Source organism: Columba livia, chromosome 2 (genome assembly GCF_036013475.1).
Source record: "Columba livia isolate bColLiv1 breed racing homer chromosome 2, bColLiv1.pat.W.v2, whole genome shotgun sequence".
Taxonomy (NCBI): domain Eukaryota; kingdom Metazoa; phylum Chordata; class Aves; order Columbiformes; family Columbidae; genus Columba; species Columba livia.
The window spans coordinates 49,292,485-49,313,089 of record NC_088603.1 but is presented as its reverse complement, the minus strand read 5'-3'; the positions used below and the strand labels follow the sequence as shown (position 1 = coordinate 49,313,089).

At 42.7% G+C, this 20,605-nt stretch overlaps 1 protein-coding gene across 2 annotated transcripts; it reads right to left on the bottom strand.

Moving 5' to 3' along the window:
* Positions 1–1,812: 1,812 nt before the first annotated feature.
* On the bottom strand, positions 1,813–19,094 carry FKBP9 (FKBP prolyl isomerase 9). Of its 2 annotated transcripts, XM_065055168.1 has the most exons (10): positions 18,664–19,087; positions 14,771–14,916; positions 13,986–14,175; positions 13,188–13,333; positions 11,788–11,977; positions 9,356–9,501; positions 7,915–8,101; positions 5,916–6,061; positions 4,718–4,881; positions 1,813–3,439 (listed from the first exon to the last, which is right to left on the bottom strand). In XM_065055168.1, exons 1-10 carry the CDS (start codon positions 18,924–18,926, stop codon positions 3,257–3,259), a joined length of 1,761 nt encoding a protein of 586 aa, XP_064911240.1. In that variant the 5' UTR covers positions 18,927–19,087; the 3' UTR covers positions 1,813–3,256. The 2 variants fall into 2 exon arrangements, with proteins under 2 accessions (XP_064911240.1, XP_064911241.1); XM_065055169.1 differs by lacking the exon at positions 4,718–4,881 and having other exon boundaries at positions 18,664–19,094.
* Between the last annotated feature and the right edge of the window lie 1,511 nt (positions 19,095–20,605).

Genomic DNA, 20,605 nt, shown 5'->3' with positions numbered 1-20,605 from the left:
GCCACTCACTACGAGAAGCAATGAGTAGAGGCACCTGAACTAAGTACAACCCTTTTTTAAGAAGGAAAGCAGCCCTGGGCCTTCCACAGAAGGACGAGCTGATAGCTGCCCACAGGAAGGAAAAGAACTGATGGGGACTGGTCTACATAAGTTATCAAAAATTCTGGATTTTATGCAGTTTACCCCAATGCATCCAGGTAGTCCTGGCCTTTGTTGCCTTTGTCTGCACAAGTAAATGCCCAGTGTAAATATATTTTTTTTGAAGTATTTTTTTTTCCTTTTAGTCTCTGCTTTCCCCCAAAGCTCCATTCTTATTTCCAAAATGGCACCTCCAGACTTTGGGGGGGGAAATGAGGTGAGTGGGTAACAAAAACTTCCTCTTGACAGAAAAAAGTCATTTAGATGGATCACAAGCCATGTTTGCTATGGCCTAGGGAGCAACCGAATGAGAATTCCAGGTGTACTTACTCTCACTGGCGGCACTGTTGAAGTTGTACCTGCTATCCCATCACTGATGTGCACTTCCAAGAAAATCCAGCATGGAGATCTTCGGGGTTACCAACTGACTGTACTTCTCTGCATGCTGCTGCTCTTCGTCCTGCATCTGCCCTGGAGGACAACTCCGCCATCCTGGTTTACTAGGACCTCCTCAGACCACCTCCTGCGAACCATCTGGAATGATCCTCTGTGCAGAATGACCTGTTCGCTAATATTTTCTCAGATAAAACAATCCTGGATTGTTTTAAGAGCAACTAAGCCACATTGCAGTCATCTGACAGAACTAACTTTGTGCATGCCAAATAATTTACTTCCTGAAATGGCATACGTGTAGCTTTCTAGAACAAGTTACTTACATGATCAACCTGAACCAGGAGGTGTGATTTTAAAAAAAACCTACATAATGCTACCCAGATTACCAATATCCTAGGTGCAGAATGACCTCTTCGCTAAGGTTTTCTCAGATAAATCAATCCTGGATTTCCCAAAGACAGACTTGTTTTTTGGGGTACGTGTGAGAACAGAGCAAGGAGTGGTTTCCACGCTGAGGACTGCTGCTGGCTCCACTCCCATCACAACTGCCTTCTTGCTCCTCAGCTCCACAGTGTGCACATGCGATGCTTTTGAACCCCAGTGACAAGCGAGCAACCTACTTCCACATAAGACAAAAGGGAAAATTTTGTGCTGCAGTCTTCCGAGAAGGCTGCTTTCACAAGGTGGTAACTCTTCTAAGGAGCCATTCACATCATAAACCTATCGCAAGCACCCGCCGCTGATATCCGCAATGTTTACATCTGGTATAAAGGGCCTGTATTTACATTAGGCCCAAACCAGATCAGATTTCCAGCATTTTACATGCAGTAGGTGTGTTTTTGGAGCTACAGATGAAAACATAAAATCTCAGATACAAAGCCCAACGAGTTTGTTTTCACTGGCCTGGGGAATGAAACGTTTCTTACATAAAATGTTTTCATTCAATGAGACTCGGAGCTCCCAGCTGAGAGAACGATCACCCTCCTGACCCCCACACCTGATGGCAATATGGGATGGGGAATGTGGGGAATGCATCCTAGAGCCAAAGAATGACTTCACTTCACCTGTGTGAAGTACAAAAGCAAAATCTTTTATTGTGCTTTATAATTCTCAATCATTTTGAATAAAATAATCTTAGTTGGAAACACCTTCCCCTAAAGATCAATAGCAACACTGAGCACACTCGTGACAGGGCTGCCATGTGCTGCATGAAGGGGTTTTGCTTCTAGTCGGATCCCCCACCCATCAAAATGCCAGGAAGCAAAAAAAAAACTTTAACAGTAAGAGTTGATCAGCATTTTATTTAACAAAAAGATCAGTTATCCAACATTTAATGGTATCAAACTCAAAAAAATATTTCACTGCACTTTCTATAACAACCATATTAAAAACCAATACAAAATGCTCTTACCCAATTGAAATACCAGCATTTAAAAAGAGGAGCTTACAACCCACATGTACAGATCCAGAAAAGACAGGAACGAGGCACGAAGCTGGTAATGGCAACATAACTCGTTTCTACTTCTCTGACAGTGCCGCACTATATGTATTTGTGCTCTCTACATGGAGTGTACCGAGGGGGATGCAGAAAAACATGTCTGTTTAGTGTATTTTCTATTAAGCAGCCTGCTACATTTATAGATCTAATGGGTCATTGTCCTGGGAGTTCACATAACCTAAACAGCACTCCCAGGGATGATTTGGTATTGAGGGATAAGCCAGAATATTTGGAAACACAAACGGACGGGTCTGTTCCTTGATTCCATCACTGTCTTTTTGTTTGTTCACCACGCCAGGCTGCTCTGCAGCATAAGCTCTAAGTACTTACTCCTTAGCCTAACAATTCCCAAAATAGGATGCAGAAGCCCAACATAAAAGCAACTGTATCCAGCATTTAGACAGCATTTGGACCCCATAATACTAATATTTAAAGTCTAACAAAACTATAAATAAGGTTGCAATTAGAAAGGCTTGGGAATCACTGATCAGAAACTTGTTTCAACAGGGCAGCAAGAAGAGCCACGGTTATTAATTAAATACAATACCGATGGCAGTAAACTTTTATTCATAAGGTAAAAACCCAACACACGCAGTTACAATTCTAGGGCTGTTTAATTTAATTCACAGCTTATGGAAACTTTGCAATGGCATAGCTGTCATCTGCATGTTCTCCAATTTGCAAATGGGAGTTCCCGCTGGCAAATATTCGTATGAGTTTGTTCAGTTATCGGAAAGAGTGCTCATGCCTTCTGAAAGGAAGCAGGCTCAACGTCTGACCATTTTTACAGGTTATTTTCATGGGGAATACTTTCTGGTTTGATGTCCAGCAGAAATGTTTTGCATACAGAAGGTTTTTTAAAACTCTTAAAAGCACTTGGTAAGTTTCCTCCCTACCATCCATCCATCCATCCATCCATCCATGTGACTGAGTATTGTGCAATGATGACTTCTAATCTTTAGCATAAACACCGACCACATGGTTCATGACGCCACATGTGGCCCTTTATCCATTTATACATCCTATCTTGAGGCACTTAATGCTTTTTTTCAAATACACCAACAATTCCAACTGTGATTCTCTTCCTGTTTTAACAGCTTACCAGCACACAGGCACAGGCAGACACAGGCCACCTGGGTGCTCATCTTCCATAAACACGCTTGCCGAAACCACTTCCAGTTCACACGTCCAAACAGTAGGTCAGCTCAGGACTCTTGTTCTTGTTCTCTACAGTTCATCGTGTTGCTCTTTGGCCTCTTGGTCTTTCAACTTGAATTCTTCAGCGGTAACTTTACCGTTTCCATCCCGGTCTTGATTGGTGAACATATTTTTAACAATCTTTTCAAAATCAAAACCAGGAGCCAGTTTTCCTTTGCCAGAATCAACTTGAGCTTGAATGTACTCTGAAAACTAGGTGGAGAGAAAGGAAGAGAAAGCAGCTGACAATGGAGCAGACATTTAAAACTTAAGTGTATTTACAAAAGTAGCATTTATTTTTTGTTGACTATTGAGCATTTTACTGCTTACTATTAAGCTTATATAAAAGTATACTATTAATATCCTATAAAGCTTCCAACCTAAGTTGGACTAATTAGGACAGACACATGAGGTTTAACTTTGTGGAGCTCAACAGGGATTTCCTCACTTATTCCAGTGGGTCCTGGACCCATAACAAAGTTAGTTTTCATAATTCAGGGGGAACATGACTTGAATAGAGTGTGTGACATAGGAAGAGATCTATATGGAGAGAGGAGATTCAATTTTGCATGCTGATACAAGAAGCTCACACTGTAAAACAGACCTCCACCTGTATCTTACAAGGAACAACAGAAAAAAAGGATGAAACATGGAAAAGAGACTTTAAGTATCAGGATACCATGAGATTCGTTGAAGTAGCTTCAGGCATTATGCCTTCCACTTGACTCCATGGTGGGGAAGGTTACAAGGTTACGAGGTTAGTGTTCCCTAAAAATCCTTTTCCTTATACATATTCTGAAGTTGTTCACGGTAATCAGACAGCAACCGAGAGAAGTCGTACTGCTGGCTTGCCAAAAACAGAAAGTGCACAATCAAACACAATTTTTTCAATTACTGTTATCTCTGGCACTACCTGTTACATGAGCTCCAGCAATGAGACCTACCGCTGACATTTATTTAGACCTTTTAGGCCACGCATCCTCTCATATCGCCTTGGCTTCACCCTCTCCTGCTGGCCAGGTGCCCAGAAGGATGTGGATAACAACAGTCACATCCCACCACGCTCATTCTCTAGACTGATAAAAGCTCTTTTCTTCTCTGCAAGGACAGAAGTGGAGGTCAACACAAGAGAGAAGATGGAGAAAGAAGGAAAACGAAAAGGTGGAAGAGAGTGCTAGGAAGAGGGAAAACAAGATTTTGATTTTACCCCATTGGCATTTTAAAATGCTGGATGGCATCTCACAGCCAGAGACCACAATAGTAAATGGTCTTCAGAAGTATGACCATTCTTGTGTTTAATTTTTATTTTTGGTTCTATCTCTAAGCTAAATAACCATGTTTTAACTGACATGCTGCCTTTCTGTTAACTTGACAACAAACACCATGGGAGAAGAGGGAAAGAAGAGGGGGAGAAGAGACCCCATTCTTCAACACCTGAGTTCTTGGTGGTAGGAGAAAACTACTGCAAGTGTCTTCATTGCCTCAGCTTACCTCCTCCAAAAGAACCTCTCCATCATGATTCTGGTCTATTTCTTCAAAAAGATTCGGAGAGACTTCACCATTCCATACAAACATGTACCCTTCAGGCAAGCCAGACACCAGTTCCAGCAGTTCTATGTCAAAAACTAAGACAGCGCTACCAGGCACTTCTCCTTCTGTCACAACAGATAGCAAAGAGAGGTATTTCCTTTTAATCCATAATTAAATTTATCTTCCTGCTCCAACAGGTTCACTACTGCCATCCCCAAGCCCAGCAAATCTTCCTGTTCATCTCTGCAGAGGTGACCAAAACATAAACTGCATCCAATTTTTTTTACTTATAAAGGTAAAACTGCACAAATTAATCAATTTCCCTTTATCTTGCTGATACAAGATGTATGAAGGTGCTACTGACACACAACGGTGTTACCATAGCTTGGGATGTTACCCCAATGAAACCACGGAAGGAGTTTAATTTATTCTCGAAAAGAAAAACTGAGGTCAGCTCTGATTTCTGTCCAGTAGCAAACAAGCAACCTCTTCAGATATCTGGGTATATACCAGAACACCAACACTCATGCAAAGTTTCAGACCATGTCTATCAAACGCAATTTGAATGATGGCAAATGCCTATGACAGGTACGTTTATAATTTTTTTTTTAACACAGCAGATTTTTTACGTTATGAGGAAATGTTCTGTTTATTATATATAAATGTTCTGTTTATTATATATAACTATATAATTTTATACAATAATATAAAATGTTCCATATATAATACTCATTATTTTTCATGGAAGAAAGGTATAAGTGAAAAGGCTTCTTTATCTCTTATCTCAAATTGATTCTCCATTAAGCCTGACACATGATGCCTGACAAACAGCAACTTACGCAACTCTTTCCACGCATATCAGAGCTTGTTGATCTTGATGATCTCCCAACAAGACTCCTTTTCCTCAAGTCTTTTAACTCAGAAGAACAGCAACAACCACACGTACTGAGATATGAGAGTTCTTGTCACTTCTATTAATATATTGTTCTTTTTACTATTGTTGTCCCCGTTCCTGTTACTAAGAACTTATAAGGAAAAGAGCAAACTGCAAAAGAGACACTCACCTTACGTCCTCATGCATAGCAAGTAACAAAAGACGCAAACTCGTGTCTCAGCTACTCAAGAGACGCTACGGGGATGTGCGATAGGTTTCACTCACCAACTCCATCTTCTCCATAACCCAGATGGGGTGGAATAACAACCGTCCGTCGTTCCCCGACACACATGTCTTGAAGGCCCATGTCCATCCCCACCACCACCTGTCCAGATCCCAGAACTATGTTGTAGGTCTTGCCAAGGCTGTGTCTGGAGTGGGGGGAGGAGAAAGACAAAAAACCCCTCAATGTATAATACAGAATTTCTGTTGAAAACAGCAGTTTCTAGTTAGTGTCCTGTCATTGCCAAAAATTAACTTCATGCCTAATGCTCTGTTTTACCAAGCAGTTGCAAGTTACAGCCAACACCAAACGGAAGTGTCCTGGTGACACGTCCTTTGGGACTAAATTCACCAGCTTCCTGAATGAAATCTAATTAAAGTCATTAAACCCCAAACGTACTTTATCTCAAAATAAGGGCATTTGCCTTTCACATATTTTTAACTAATGAAGTTGGACTTTTTAGCAGATGTACAAATTCCACATGTACATTTGTCCCAGAACTACCAACCGAAATGGATGTGGGTGCATTCATATGGATCAGCCATCCCTTTAATGAAATCAGTCGCTATGAAGTTGCTATAATGTAGTAGTCACTTAACCGAGACAGCCTGGAAGTACACTACTATTATTGCTATTTAACCATATTATATTTTGAATTATAACTTGCTGCTGTGGTGGTTCAATTCTAAAAATAGAACTTATCACAAATTAAAACGCCAGGAGTTAAATATGTATTGTGATTCTAAACACAGAGCACGCAGCATTAAGACTTTTTACTTGATATATGTCACAACAGCAGGACTCTTTCTTCTGTCGGTCTCCTTTCTTGGGTTATTTGGCTTGGCTGTACCACTGCAGGACATGCTTGTACAACAGAGTATTATTTGGAAAGAAAACAATTCAGTGGCTGGGAGGTCAGCCTTAACATTAGGAGCACAGGATTTATGATCTTTGATTCTCTATAAACGGCTTTGAATAACACAGTCTTGACATCCCTTGGTTCCCGCTGCAAAATGGGAATTGAGAATTCCTGCCATACAAAAGGTGTTTTCAATCCAAACACGTTACTTGCATACATACTTGCCTACAGCATCGCAGCACGCACTCAATGTATGCCAACTTTTCAGCTCTGCAAGCTATTGTGTACACTGTGAAACCTATGAGCTACTTCCTAAGTTAATTTTAACCTGTTTAAAAATAGGTCTTCCCAACTTCCCTTCCAAAAATAAAATGTTATTGAGATGACTTGCACAATTCAAAAGACAAAGGCAGAAGTATTCCTGTAGCTGCAGCAAAGAGTGCGATGGGTTCACTTTAGTCTTACATGAGACAGACTGGAGCAACCTCTGCTTCCTTCTTAGGGCTACTGTCAACAGGAAGGAGGAAGAGGAACATTATAATCACAGTCAAGATCAAACAGTCTGATGGTTTTTCCATGCTGACACTTACCACAACACAACAATACAGGAAAACTAGCACCCATGTGCGGTACAGACATGATGGTGACCGGTTACTATAAAATACATTTACTATAAAACATCATTTACTAAAAATCACGCTTTAACAAGACTACACCAAGTACCTGTACCAGATCTCTCTCAGGAGCACTCAATCATGGCAGGGCACAAATCCTACCCGAGAAACTGAATCCACTTGGACAGTTCATTCACACAGAGCCCTGTGTTGTTCTAGTACGACTGGCCAAGGCACCTGAATTAGCCCATGTAAACAGACTGCCATGCAAACAGCCTGTTTCATCACTCCACCTATAGTGTCTGTTTTTCTCCAACACACTCCTACATCATCTTTGCTCCCAGTTCTCACAACACTCTATGATAGATTGTCTCTTTTTTTCTCCTCCTATATATCTTAGGCAGGCAGACATAAAAAGAAAAACACATTCTACATCAGTACTCATTTTTTCACTTAAAAATTCTTTATTCCATTCATTCTACTTCCACAGCTGCTAAGGACATCTTCTTTATCAGGTGATATACTTACGTCGAGTCTAGCAAAGTACCGTCCAGGAGCGAAGCGTTGTAGTGATATTTCAAGTAATCTCCCTTCTTACTCAGTACGGTGCAGTTGGAAGGTTTGTAGTTAACAGTAATGCTGACGGAATCTGAGGGGTTGTGGAAGTCAACCACTTGGATGTCAAAGACCAGCACTGCAGATCCTGGAATCTTTCCTAAATAGGAAGCAAATCAGGAAGATAAAGGAAGAAATGGAACCCAAACGGGCTTATGAGGACCAGGTACTGCACCTTGTAGGAGTACATATTCCCACTGTGGCTGCTGCGGAGTCATTTTGCTCTTCTTGTTCAGAATTGGAGCCCTACATCTCCTCTGTACGCAACAGATGCAGGCTGCACCCAACGCAGGAAAAAGAACTGGTGGCAAAGCACTAAACATGCACTTGGTTCAACACTGAAGAAAAAGATTTCCATTGTTCTGAATATGCAAATTATGCAGAAATAGCCACATATTACCTGTGACCATCCTAAATGACTGATTTCTATTTCATGTACCAATTTATTATTGATCATCAAAACTCTGATAGGCCTTTTCAAGCTTCAAGAAATGCCATTACGTCTGAAAGGTTATGTTTCATTAAAACGTCCTGATAGCAAGCAATTTCTTCCCCATTTCCCAGGATAATGTGCAGTTGCATTACCAGGACTGATAGACACATACAGAACCAGGAGTGGGTTTTGTTTTTGGAGGAGTCTAATTGCCAGATCAACAGCATAGAATTCAAATTCCCAGAAGAGAGGCTTTTCTTCTACCTCACTTTTTCCAAGTAACATCTCAGGAGGTACCTTTTGAAACACGAGACATAAAACTAGAAGCTGGAAGGGTTATCATATTCAACCTCTCACAGCAATCTTTTTTGGGTATTAAAGAGTTTTCCCAAAGGAATCCAAACTGTATGTCACACATAAACAGATACTTTGCTGTTACATGCATCCACCATTTATACAGGTGGCTTAAGAGTCCACAAAACCCGTGGCTGTGGAAGGAATGGGGAAGAAAATTTAACATGCTGAATTCCTTCAGCATCCAGAGCTTGTGAAGACGCACAGGAAGGACAATCTCATGCTGCGGAGCTCCTGGCATCCAAGTACCAGTCTGTCTAAAGCAGTGATTATCCAAATGAGTTCAGGTCACCAAGTACCAGCCTGCCTGAAACACTAATTATCCAAATAATTTCAGGTCACCAATTACATGTGACATTGTTCTGCATTCTTATTGTCCTGCCTATTTAGCTAATTAAAATAATTTTGCAAATCCTGGGTGTAATCCTGTCAGTTGCATGCCCACCAAATAACGAACTAATTCATATGCCTTTCAAAGGCCAAAAAAATTGAACTACACACAGATGCACTAAATAATAAAGGAAACGTCGTTAATTATGGAAGACTTGAATGGAAAGCCAAGCTCACCTCTTCCTTCTTCTCCATATCCGAGATGAGGGGGGATTATTATTCTTCGTTTTTCACCAGTGCACACACCGAGCAAACCTTCATCCATCCCAGCAATCACATAACCTTTCCCGACATAGGTGTCATATGTTCGATTTCGTGAATAGCTACAGAAAATATTTCCATGTTAGCAGCGGCAAGTGCACTCAAGAAAACACAGAATCTTGCAGTAAGTCTGCAACACAATTCTTAAACCAGCTAAGGCCAAACACACAGTCATTAACTAGCACCAGAGAGCCACAATGCAATCACCATGTTCAATGACTCCAAGCCACCAGGTTTCATCAGTCAGTGATGCATGTGTCATTTATTAATCAGTACTGGGACCCTGACTAGGGAACAGTTTATTTGCAAATACATTTCTACTATATCTTGAAAGAAAATCTCACCTATTTATGGATTTTAGACTAAACAGAAAACATGTTTTGGTAAGTAACTGAAAAAAAACCAGTTTTCTCCTTCAAATTCTTCTCTTCCCCGATTCTACTTTAGTAAGTGCTTATCAACTAGATATAGTTTACGTTAGTTTTCATGAGACACTCTTGAGTTATCTCGTTTTGCAACCACAGCTATGTAGTCCAACTACTACAAGCAGGAGGTGGGATAAATCAGTTCTCCGGGGATGCACAGAATTAAAATGAGTCATGACAACAAAACAGCATCAATACTATCCCTCCCTTCCAAACTATGCCAATCACTTTTACGTAGGTTGAAGGATCTGCTTCAGCACCTAAAGAGAATAAAACAAGTCTACAACAACAAATGATGCTTATTACAAGGATGTGTCTGTCTTCTGCCTCTCTTCAAGGCATGCTATATGAAGGCACAACCCAAAGAAGGGACGGCAGAAAGGTTTCAGTCCGTCTTTATGAGGTAACTCTGGGAAAGAGCAAGACCAATACAGACCCTGATGTAATTTAGAGGTTTATTCAAATGCTCGAAGTCCAAATAGACCTGACTGAGCTGCCCAGGGGAATATTTGCAGAGAAAAAGAGAAAAAAAAAGATGAAATAATATTATAAGAGCTCTTGACCCCAGACATTCGTAGTGCTTTTGGCATGCTTCCTGTAATAGTGAGATTTTTTTTTTCCTGGACAACTCCAAGGCTTTCAATAACTATTGTTAGCTGCTCTGTTTTTTCACAGATACCTGTTAGATATTGGCCTTTCTTGTAAATTCTGCAGGAAGCCAGGATATGATGCTCTAACGAACAAGCCCTCTAACAACCATCAGCACTTCGGAGTGATGTAGAGGCTGCTGTCTATAAAGCATTTATGACTAGTTACTGACAACAACTCTTCTATAAATATTACAGCCATTTCAAAAACTGCTTAATTACTACAGACAACGCTCACATCTCAAAAGAGAGAGATTCTGGGCACACTGTGGATAAGCTTCAAGTTCTTAACTTACACATTTCCATGAGCTGTAAATTAAGGTCTACAGTGACGGCTGCTGATGCAGGTCTCCTGCTTTCTATCCTCCCACCAAGCTGGGCAGCTGAGCAGGGAGGTCGAGGTTGATTCCGAGCCTCACCGCACCTCAGTTCAATTACACGAGATACAATTCCCTGGCTCCTCCTCATGGGAAGTGGCACACGTGGCTACTACACAGCTTATGTTTGCTGATCTTCAGCGTGCAGCAGGTGTAGCAATACTAAGCACTTTTCCGTGAGTTTATTTTGTAAAACATTTTACAGTGGCTGATCTTCAACTTCTTTTAGCTACTTGTGCCAGGCGTTCCAAAAGCTGGAGTGTGGAAGTAAAGTACTGCTCATTAAAGAGCTAACAAAAGTGATGGGAAGCTACAAGGGTATTTATTATTCACCAGATAATTCTGTATATAAGGCTCATGTACCCAGAGAGTTTTGAATCTGACATGACAGCAATCCCTCTTCCTTTATCACAGAAGCCTTGTTGCTGAATTCAGTCTTGAAAAGACATTAACCTTCAAAATGCAAACAGTTTTCAAGTACAAATGGAAAGACTGTCTTGAGGTTAACCTCAAACTAGCCACTAGCACACTGACTCAAAATTCCCAGGACATAAAATGGGAATCATATTTATGTTCTCACTCTCTTCAGCAGTATTTCCTATTTGGCAGATGAAACTCTACGGGGAAAGGAGTCTTCAGGTACGTATGTCTAAAGCATACACAGCTTCACCAGGTCGATCACCACCCCTAGATGGCGCCTGTGATACTGTCAGAACACAAAATAGGTCTTTGTCTTCCCATACTGAAATTTTCTGTGAGATTTTTTTAAGAAGAGAAGACTCCAACTTCACTAAAAAAAAAATCAAAAGGGAAGAAAAAGCAAATAATTGTATCTGGGTCTATTATGGACAGAGAAGTCAACTGAAAATGGGATCTGTAGGGATGAAGGGTTTGGTTACCTGGAATCAAACAATGTGCCGTCCAAAAGCGTGCCGTTGTAATGGTACCGGAGGAAGTCTCCTGTCTGGCTTCTCCGCTCGCAAGATTCAGGCACGTGCTGGTTCTCAATAGTAATGCCATCTTTGGGGTTATGGAGATCTAGCAAAACCACATCAAAGACGAGGGAAGCTTGGCCAGGGATCTCCTTACCTATGAAAATGTTAGAGCAGAAAACTGGTAAGAAATAGCAGGTGTTCTAGAAGGAGCTTAAACACGTTTGTTGAAGAAAAGTATTATAACCTACTGCCGAATATCAGGCACCTCCCTTCCCAAAATAAGTTGGCGTAATCTGCTTCTAGCTAGTCGTTTTTTGTTCCACGTGTGGGTTTGTCACTCAATTCTCCAACTCAATTATTTCATTCTGTTCCTATTGAGATGTGAAAACCAGAGCCTCTTCAGCAACACCCACCTCAGTCAACATTCGCCAGCTCCATCTGAGCTGCGTGGTTCAGTCTACCAGTATTTCCAACACACTTCATGAAAGTGCATAAAATAACCACTAGAATACAAATCTGGTACATCGGCTCTTCCCATACTGTTCATATCAAAACAGGAGACCACATGATGGAAGCTGAATGAGGGTAAATTGGGTACCTCAGTGAAAAAGTACCTTTCCATCAATACACAAATAATAGGGTGGGTTGCTCTGACTGAGAACCAATGAGCTCAAGATCTTGCAAAATTTTAAAACATAACTCCACAAAGTTGTGTTATCCACAAAGGTGGCTATCACAGTTCATGGTAATGAAGTCATGGAAGGGCTACGAAACCTTGTACACCACAGACAGATCCTTAAACATTAGAGTAGAGAAAGAATTTCAGGAAGAGTCCCAAACTATACCTAACTGCCCCCTCTTTAACATGGGGACCTCTATGTACGACCTGCAGGTTGCATATAGTCTCATAGGACAACTAATCCATCTTGAAACTATTCCTAGAGCACTGGTTGCAAAAAGAACAACAAAACTGGAAGTAAAAATACCTTTTCCTTTTTTCTGTTTTCTGCTCTCTGTGACAGTCACTGAAAGAATTATGCGGGCACCTGACTTCACATTTTTGGAACCACTAGATATTAATCACAGATTATACTCTCTGAACGAAACAAAATTCCAGTATATAAAGATAACAACTGTATCAACTGTTAAGTAAGTTACCCTTGACTTTTTTTCAAAAAATATTGTACCTTCTAATCAGTCTATAATCCTGTACATAATACATTTTGAACTTCTCTTTCCATCACTTTGTTACATCTGTCTGAAATGGGTAATAATGCTGCTCATGAATTTACAATACAAAAAGTACACGTTTGTTTTAAAATATGGATGACTAGGATTACAAAAAAAAGAAGAATAACTTATACCATCTCCATCTTCTCCATATGCCAGGAAAGGTGGTATGGTGATAATGCGCTTCTCTCCTACACACATTCCCAAGAGACCCTGGTCCATACCAGGAATCAGCCACCCAATTCCCACATAGGTATCATAAGTTCGCATCCGATTATGGCTAAAAATGAAAAGACAAACAAATAAATAAACCCACAACCAAATGTCAAACACCCACGGGAAACAACAATATCAATCCTCAAAAGCCACACGCTATGCACAATATAACTCATCACTTGCTGCTCCAAAAATATTGCTCCTTGATTTACCAAGGGAGGCTGGGCAGTGTTTTCCAGAGTGCTCAGCTATTTCAGGAACCTAACAGAGCTTCTGAAAACCGGCTCACAAGCATAATGGCAGCTGATGTTAAAGCATCATCTTCCATCAAACTTTCATGAAATACACATGCTGTAAACTTAAAATCTCAGTAGGAGGGTATAAGTAGGTCAATTTCATTACAAACTCTGCTTAATTTATAAAGCTTGTCTCTAACTTGAATAGCTATGCTGCAGTGGTTATAGAATTTTTTAGCTGATACAGGCAATGATCTGGGCTGGTAACATCCATGCAGAAATAATGTACTGTTTTATTGGTACTGCTGCTCCATATTCTCTGAATAAATTACTGACAGTTATATGAGGTTTGCTTTCATTTCCTGTGTTTCTGGGCAATTAACATTAATTGTTATACCACTGAAGGGGGAGTAACTGATGCCTTTAAGTGACATGAGATACCTGTTAAAATACAAAAAGACACAGAAGCCAGCTGCATACCTTGAATCAAACAGAGTCCCATCTAAGAACGTTCCATTGTAGTGGTATCGGACGAAGTCAGACACCTGAACTGTCCGAGGACACTTCTCAGGTTTGAAGTAAGTCTGAACCTGCACTTCGTCCTCCGAGTTCCAGAGATCGACCAGAAGCACGTCAAAATGGAGCACAGAATTGGGGGGTATCACACCAGCTGCAACAGCAAACCAACACAAACAGTTTTAATTCCCTTTTTCTACAAGACAACAGCAAAAAGAGAACGAATCCATGCATACCCTAAAAAAAAAACACACATAAAAAAAACCACTTTAGGGACAAATTAGTCCATCCCCTTGGCCCCTTGTCACTGTTGCAACTACCTAAGGGGGAGAATCTGGCAACACGAACTGATATCAAATATGTCCATCAGGCAAACTGATCTTGATTTAGCACTTGTTTTCCCTTAGAGTCTGTACAGCAGAGCTGCTTTGGGCACTGACAAGACCTTTGTGCAGCACTGCAATGCAAAAACACAATAACTAACAGTGAGGTAGGTATAAATAAAGTTAAATTTAGTATCTAGGTTCGTTTGCTGGAGGTTCACTATGATCTTTTCCTTCAGCATACAGAGGGATCCTGGAGCAATTAGCGAGGCTGTAGGATTAACGAACACCCCTGAGCAGGGGAGAACCTCTGTGAAGTTCACCGCTCGTCATTTCTACCCTGCTCTTTCGTGACCACATTTCCTATTGACTCTGCCAAATCACTTGCGCAACTTGCACAATCCACTGGCCCGCTGCTGTACTTACGGACGCCTTCGCTCCCATAGGCGAGTTTGGGGGGAATTTTCACGAACCGCCGCTCGTTCACGCACATTCCGACTAGAGCTTTGTCCATGCCAGCAATAAGTTGGCCTTTTCCCACAAACACGTTGAACGTAGATCCCCTGTCATAGCTAGAGGTGGAAAAGCAGGCAAAAATGTTAGCGGTTCATTTACCCACCATTCCACTATTTTTTTGGGAGTTTAACCTCTTGCCCTGTTAGCATAGCTTTGCCCTGAGACAGCTGCTGAGAGATGGGAGAAATACAAATGTTGCTGAGACTTCAACCCAGCTCTCCTGTTCACTGCTCACCACCTATTTCAGGGGTGTCAAACTCATTTTCACCAGGGGTCACATCAGCCTGGTGGTTGCTTTCAAAGGGCCGAATGTAATTTTAGGACTGTAAAAATGTAGGAGTAGTTATATTTATACACAGTAGGGTCTCAGCATGTTGATTTCGGTGAGTAACACCACAAAAACATTACACAATGGTCCATAGGTTTTACAGCACAAAACATCACAGTTGGGGATTCTCTGTGGGAGAAGAGGAAAGGGAAAAAGATGCCTTTTCAGGTAATATCTGTGAGATTTGCCAATTGGTTATTTATTTTCTCCAATTGGTTGCTTATTCTCCGCATTCCCAGCTCCCACGTCACGAAGATTTAAATGGCAAAGGTACTTTAATTAGCAAGTTTGCCAGACCAAGAATCAAGGTAGCTAGCTAAATCATCTTCCACTATGATAATATATAAAGATCTGAAAGGTAAAATAAATTATGCTTAAATGACAATGAAGTTTTCCACAGAAAGCAGCAGTGTTCCCACAGCGGAACACTAACATTAGCTTACACGGTTAGCCTGACCACCTTAAAACTGCACAATGACCCTGCTTTGCCATGCCTGAATTACTGCTGTCATTTAATTTTTTTAATCGCTGTAGAAACGTTTGGTAGGAAGCATTTTTAAAGCTTCGTGTCTATTTTTAAGCTTTCACTGCTTCCGTTTTCTGAAATTCCTTTTATAATTTAAAGGACTTTTTCTTCCCTCTCCCCACACCGATAAAAGGCAGCATTGGAAAAAAAACAGTTTTAAAAAAGGCTTGTATCTCTTTGTCTGCTAAAATATTCTGGAAAGCAGCCAGTAGCCAGATATCACCAGGGAAATTATGTCAAACTTTCCTTCGAAGAGCGTACACATCACTTCCACAACATACTGAGCCTCCTAACAGCCCCAGAGCCTTGAATCCCTCAAATACTCTACTGAGTGATCTCTCTGTTTGCTCCATCCATTTTTTTCTTCTGGCAAACATTTCCCTTAAAATAGACAGCTCTCTATACAGACCATTCACTTTCGGTTGCACAAATATTCCTACTCCCAGGCAAGGCTGGAAAACATTTACATTAACTCCTGACAAATTCTGTTACACACACAAAATCATAATTGAGATGTTAAGACTAATAACATAATAGGTTCTAAGAAACCCCCAAAAGTGGTATTTTGTAGCAATTGGCAAAGATTGGTAAGACATCCGGGATGGACTTAAAACAGAAGAGCTTTTTTTTTTGCCAAAAATAAACCTACAATTAAAAGAACATTGATGCTAAGCAGAGAGTTGAACAAAGCAGCGAACACATCATGCACCTTTGCGGGACTGACTTTGTGGATTCCTGAAAACTAAGCAAAATCCGTATCTATTAGAGGAATTTACCCAATTCACAGCAGATGACTAGGCAATTAAATTCAGATTTAAAAATGCAAGTCATTTTATGGCCACAGAAATAAAAATGCAAATACAGATGGGGAAAAAAAACAGGCACATTGGTTAATTCATGTGACAGTCATGATCACTAAGACTGTCAACAGCCTTTTAAGAAGAGCCGCATTACTACTTTCTACTTGCAAATACATAAAAACAATTGTAAACCTCAAGAACACTTTCAACACCTGAAGAAGAAACAAAATAAAACTGCCCTTAGTTCAACACCTGCATTATTTTCTAGACTGACTTCATAGCAGTGTTTGACTAAAGTGATGTTGGTAAGCACTTTCATAAGCTTTAAAAAACAAAGGTAGCAACTCTGACAGGTAGAAAAATGGGCTTTCTAATAGGCTAATTTTAGTATAAAGTGACTGAATGTCTTTAACTTGTACGCAGGCAACATTAAAAGTTTCACGACAAACATTCCACAAAGTATTTCTTACATTAACGTACAAAACATAAAAATCTCCTAGTTTTCTGTTATCTTAACACATTAGACCACTGTCATCAGTTTTTAAAAAAGACCCAAGTTAGTGAATAACAAAAATGTATGTGAACAGGAGCTGCCATCTATTAAAAAAAAAGACAAGCTGAACAAACCTGACTTTTTGCACCCTTTTGAAATGAAGACAGCCATGCAAATACTCAGGTTAGACCATCGTAACTGTTATTTATTTACTGATATTTAAATGACACAAAGAGATAAACGCTGTCCAGTTATGCACAGCATGCTCCTGCCCCAAATAATCCAGAGCCAAATGACAATGAAATTGGAATGAAACCAGAGCAAACTCCTGGGAAGCCCCTCCAAGTGTCCTGCCTCAGCGCATGAAGTTGCTGGTACAACTCAGCACACAAGTCAGCCCCAGGATGTATCTGCAGAAATCAGAAACGCATTTCTGAACTCACGGCTGGTTTTCCAATTGTCACATTTTTGTAAAACGAGCAGGGAGGATGCTGCCTTTCTTTGTGCGTCCTCACATCTGCAGCTAAGGCTTATTTGCCGAGACTGTGAGCTGCCAATGAGTTCACTGTCCTTGCTGTGCTTTTCCACTGAAACTGCACCAACGCCAGCCCAACTGCCAGCTACTGCATCCCGCGCTTTATCCATAGACGTGCTGGTGAAACGGCACTGCCGACCTACTGAAGCACAGCCAGCTCCAGAGGAAGAGCTGAGCTTATTTTGAAAGACAGTTATTTCCCTAAGGCTGTAGATTTTCCTTGAAGCACAAGGAAGATTAGCGGGATTACTGAAAATACATTCTGCTTTTTCTTTCCAAGTAATACTTTGATCAGTGGCGATGAATGAAGCAAGGAAAAACAAATAAGCTGTCAGCAGCATCAGCATCCTTCACAATCTCCTGATCCCACTATTTAGGCTTCTTGATCCCAAAATAACAGCAGGAAAGTGGCCAGACGCTTTACTGTACATAGGTCACATTTATTCAAGAGTAACTTATCCAAAAATTTCTATGTAAGCACAGCCTGATAATTCTTGTATTTTCGGTAATGATTCAACAATGTTTGCATTCTAGTAGGTTTGAGCCTGGAGAAGACACAGGAAGCATACAGCAAGAAACAGGCAGGAAATCACTAAATACTGTGACTGACTGCAATATTATGTGTGCTCCCATTTACCAGGCGAACCAAACACCCTCACAGTCTTGACTCTTGGAGCAGCAGCTGGAAACCATGACGGGGATCCCTCGGGGCACACAAACTGCCGTGAACTGGACCCAGCCACAGCAGAGGTCTTGCCCTCAGTCCCCAGCAGTCACACCCCCGGCCTTTGCCTTTTCACACTTCAAAGACACCTTCCCACGGTGGTCTGTGCATCCTGCGCTCTTGCTCGTACGGCGCTGCCCAGCTTGCCGCTAGCCTGCTAACTGGTCACCCCAAAAGGGCTGGGAGGAGCAGTGGGACATGAACTGAACCTCAACCACGGCCTCCACCCGGCACCATCATCCCCGAACATCCACAAAACCGCCCCCGTGGCGGAGTGCACGGCTCGCCCCGCTCCTCTCCCCAAAGAGCACCCTCCCACGAACCCAACCCCGAGGCGGCTGCAACCAGAAACCCGCGGGGGCTACAAGCCAAGCCCCGAGGCGGGCTCAAGCCAGACCTGGAGTCGAAGCGGGCGCCGTCGGGGAAGGCTCCGAGGTAGTGGTAGCGCACGAAGTCCCCGGGCCGCACGGCCCGCGGGCAGCTCTCGGGCACGAAGCGCCGCTCCACGCTGATGTCGGCGCCGTCCCACGGGGGCTCGGCGGCGGGCACCGGCGGCGCCTGGCAGGCCGCCCAGCTCACCAGCAGCGCCGGCAGCAGCAGCAGCGCCCCGCAGCCGGGGCCCCGCCGCCGCCGCCACCGCACGGCCGCCGGCCCCGCCATGGAGGGCCCGGAGCGGGGCAGCCGCAGGGTGCTCTAGGCGGCGAGGGGAGGGATGGAGGGGGCCCGGCCCTCCCGCTCCTCCTCCCGCCGCTACAAACTTGCAAACGTGGATGGAGCGCTTCCACCCGGGACGGGGGAGGAGCAGCCTCGGCGCCGGCTCCCCCAACCCGCGCCGCGGGGTTGCGCAGCCCCAGTTGGGAGCGGAGCGGCGCGGCGCCCGCATCGCCATCCCCCGGCCCCGCCTGCCCGTCTCCCCTTCCCGCCTTCCCCCCTTCCCCGCGCTGGCGGGGACGCGGCCGTGCGACGTGGCGCTGCCCCCGGGACGCCCTCCCCGGCCCTCCGGCCCGCCCGTAACCCCGGCCGCGGATGAGCAGAAGGTCTTTGGAGCAGTGCTGGATACCGCGGGATGGACAGGAGGCACGAATGTTGAGCCCACTGTTAAGGCTCTTCCCCTGCCTGACTTTGAATACTTGCAAATTTAGAGCCACAAGGATGATTAAGGGAGTGGAGCATCTCCCGTATGAGGAAAGGCTGAGGGAGCTGGGTCTCTTTAGCTTGGAGAAGAGGAGACTGAGGGGTGACCTTATTAATGTTTACAAATATATAAAGGGTGAGTGTCATGAGGATGAAGCCAGGTTCTTCTTGGTGACAACCAACGTTAGGACAAGGTGCAATGGGTATAAACTGGAACACAGGAGGTTCCATTTAAAGAAACTTCTTCTCAGTGAGGGTGACAGAGCACTGGAACAGGCTGCCCAGAGAGGTTGTGGAGCCTCCTTCTCTGGAGACATTCAAAACCCACCTGGACACATTCCTGTGTAGCCTCATACAGGTGTTCCTGCTCCGCAGGGGGATTGGACTGGACGATCTTTCGAGGTCCCTTCCAATCCCTGAGATTCTGTGATCCCGTTGCAAATATTCCATTTTTGATCAAAAGTCAAAAGATACATGTTTGTGGCAGCACCTACTGCTTTATGTACACCAGTGCTGACACGGGTATTTGCAACAGCCTGTCAAGGAAACTTTGGAAATGATACACAGAAAAAAAACGAAAAGCACCCAGTGAGACACCAGTGTCCAAGAGAAATCACAGTCTCCGTCGGCCAGTTGTCCCCTTTACCGTTCTCATTGACTCTGCACACCCCAGTGAGGAGGAACTTTCATTTGTCCTTGGTTATTCTAACTGGTTGCAGCGAAGAAGCATGGAAAAGCTAAGTGAAGCATCAAACTCTGAGCAAGATCATTTTAACAGCATACTTTTGAAAAAGCAGTGAATTTTATGGCAGCAGGTTCAGAATGACTAGTAGGAAACGCAGAGACACCTAGGAATATAATTTATTTGAGAAACACTGATGATAAGATTTTGTTATTGATAAATTACTAAAGAAGCACAACTCACAATCAGGTGGACTACTTGTGAAAGGGAACCACTAAAATCATGGCAGCTGATAAACACCAGAGCATCACAGCTGGGGAGAGAACAGCTCGTGGGCCCAGCTGCCTGTTCCTTGTGCATCCACCACCCAGCTGTATCGCCCCAGCATCACAAGGGATGCAGCCAAATCAAATGTTTTTAAAGTGCTTTCAAAAACACTCTTGTATAATATTGACACATTCCTGGGAAATGGCTGCTCTTCGATGAGCTAACCAGTGAAAAAAGTTAGCAGCTTGGGCAGCTA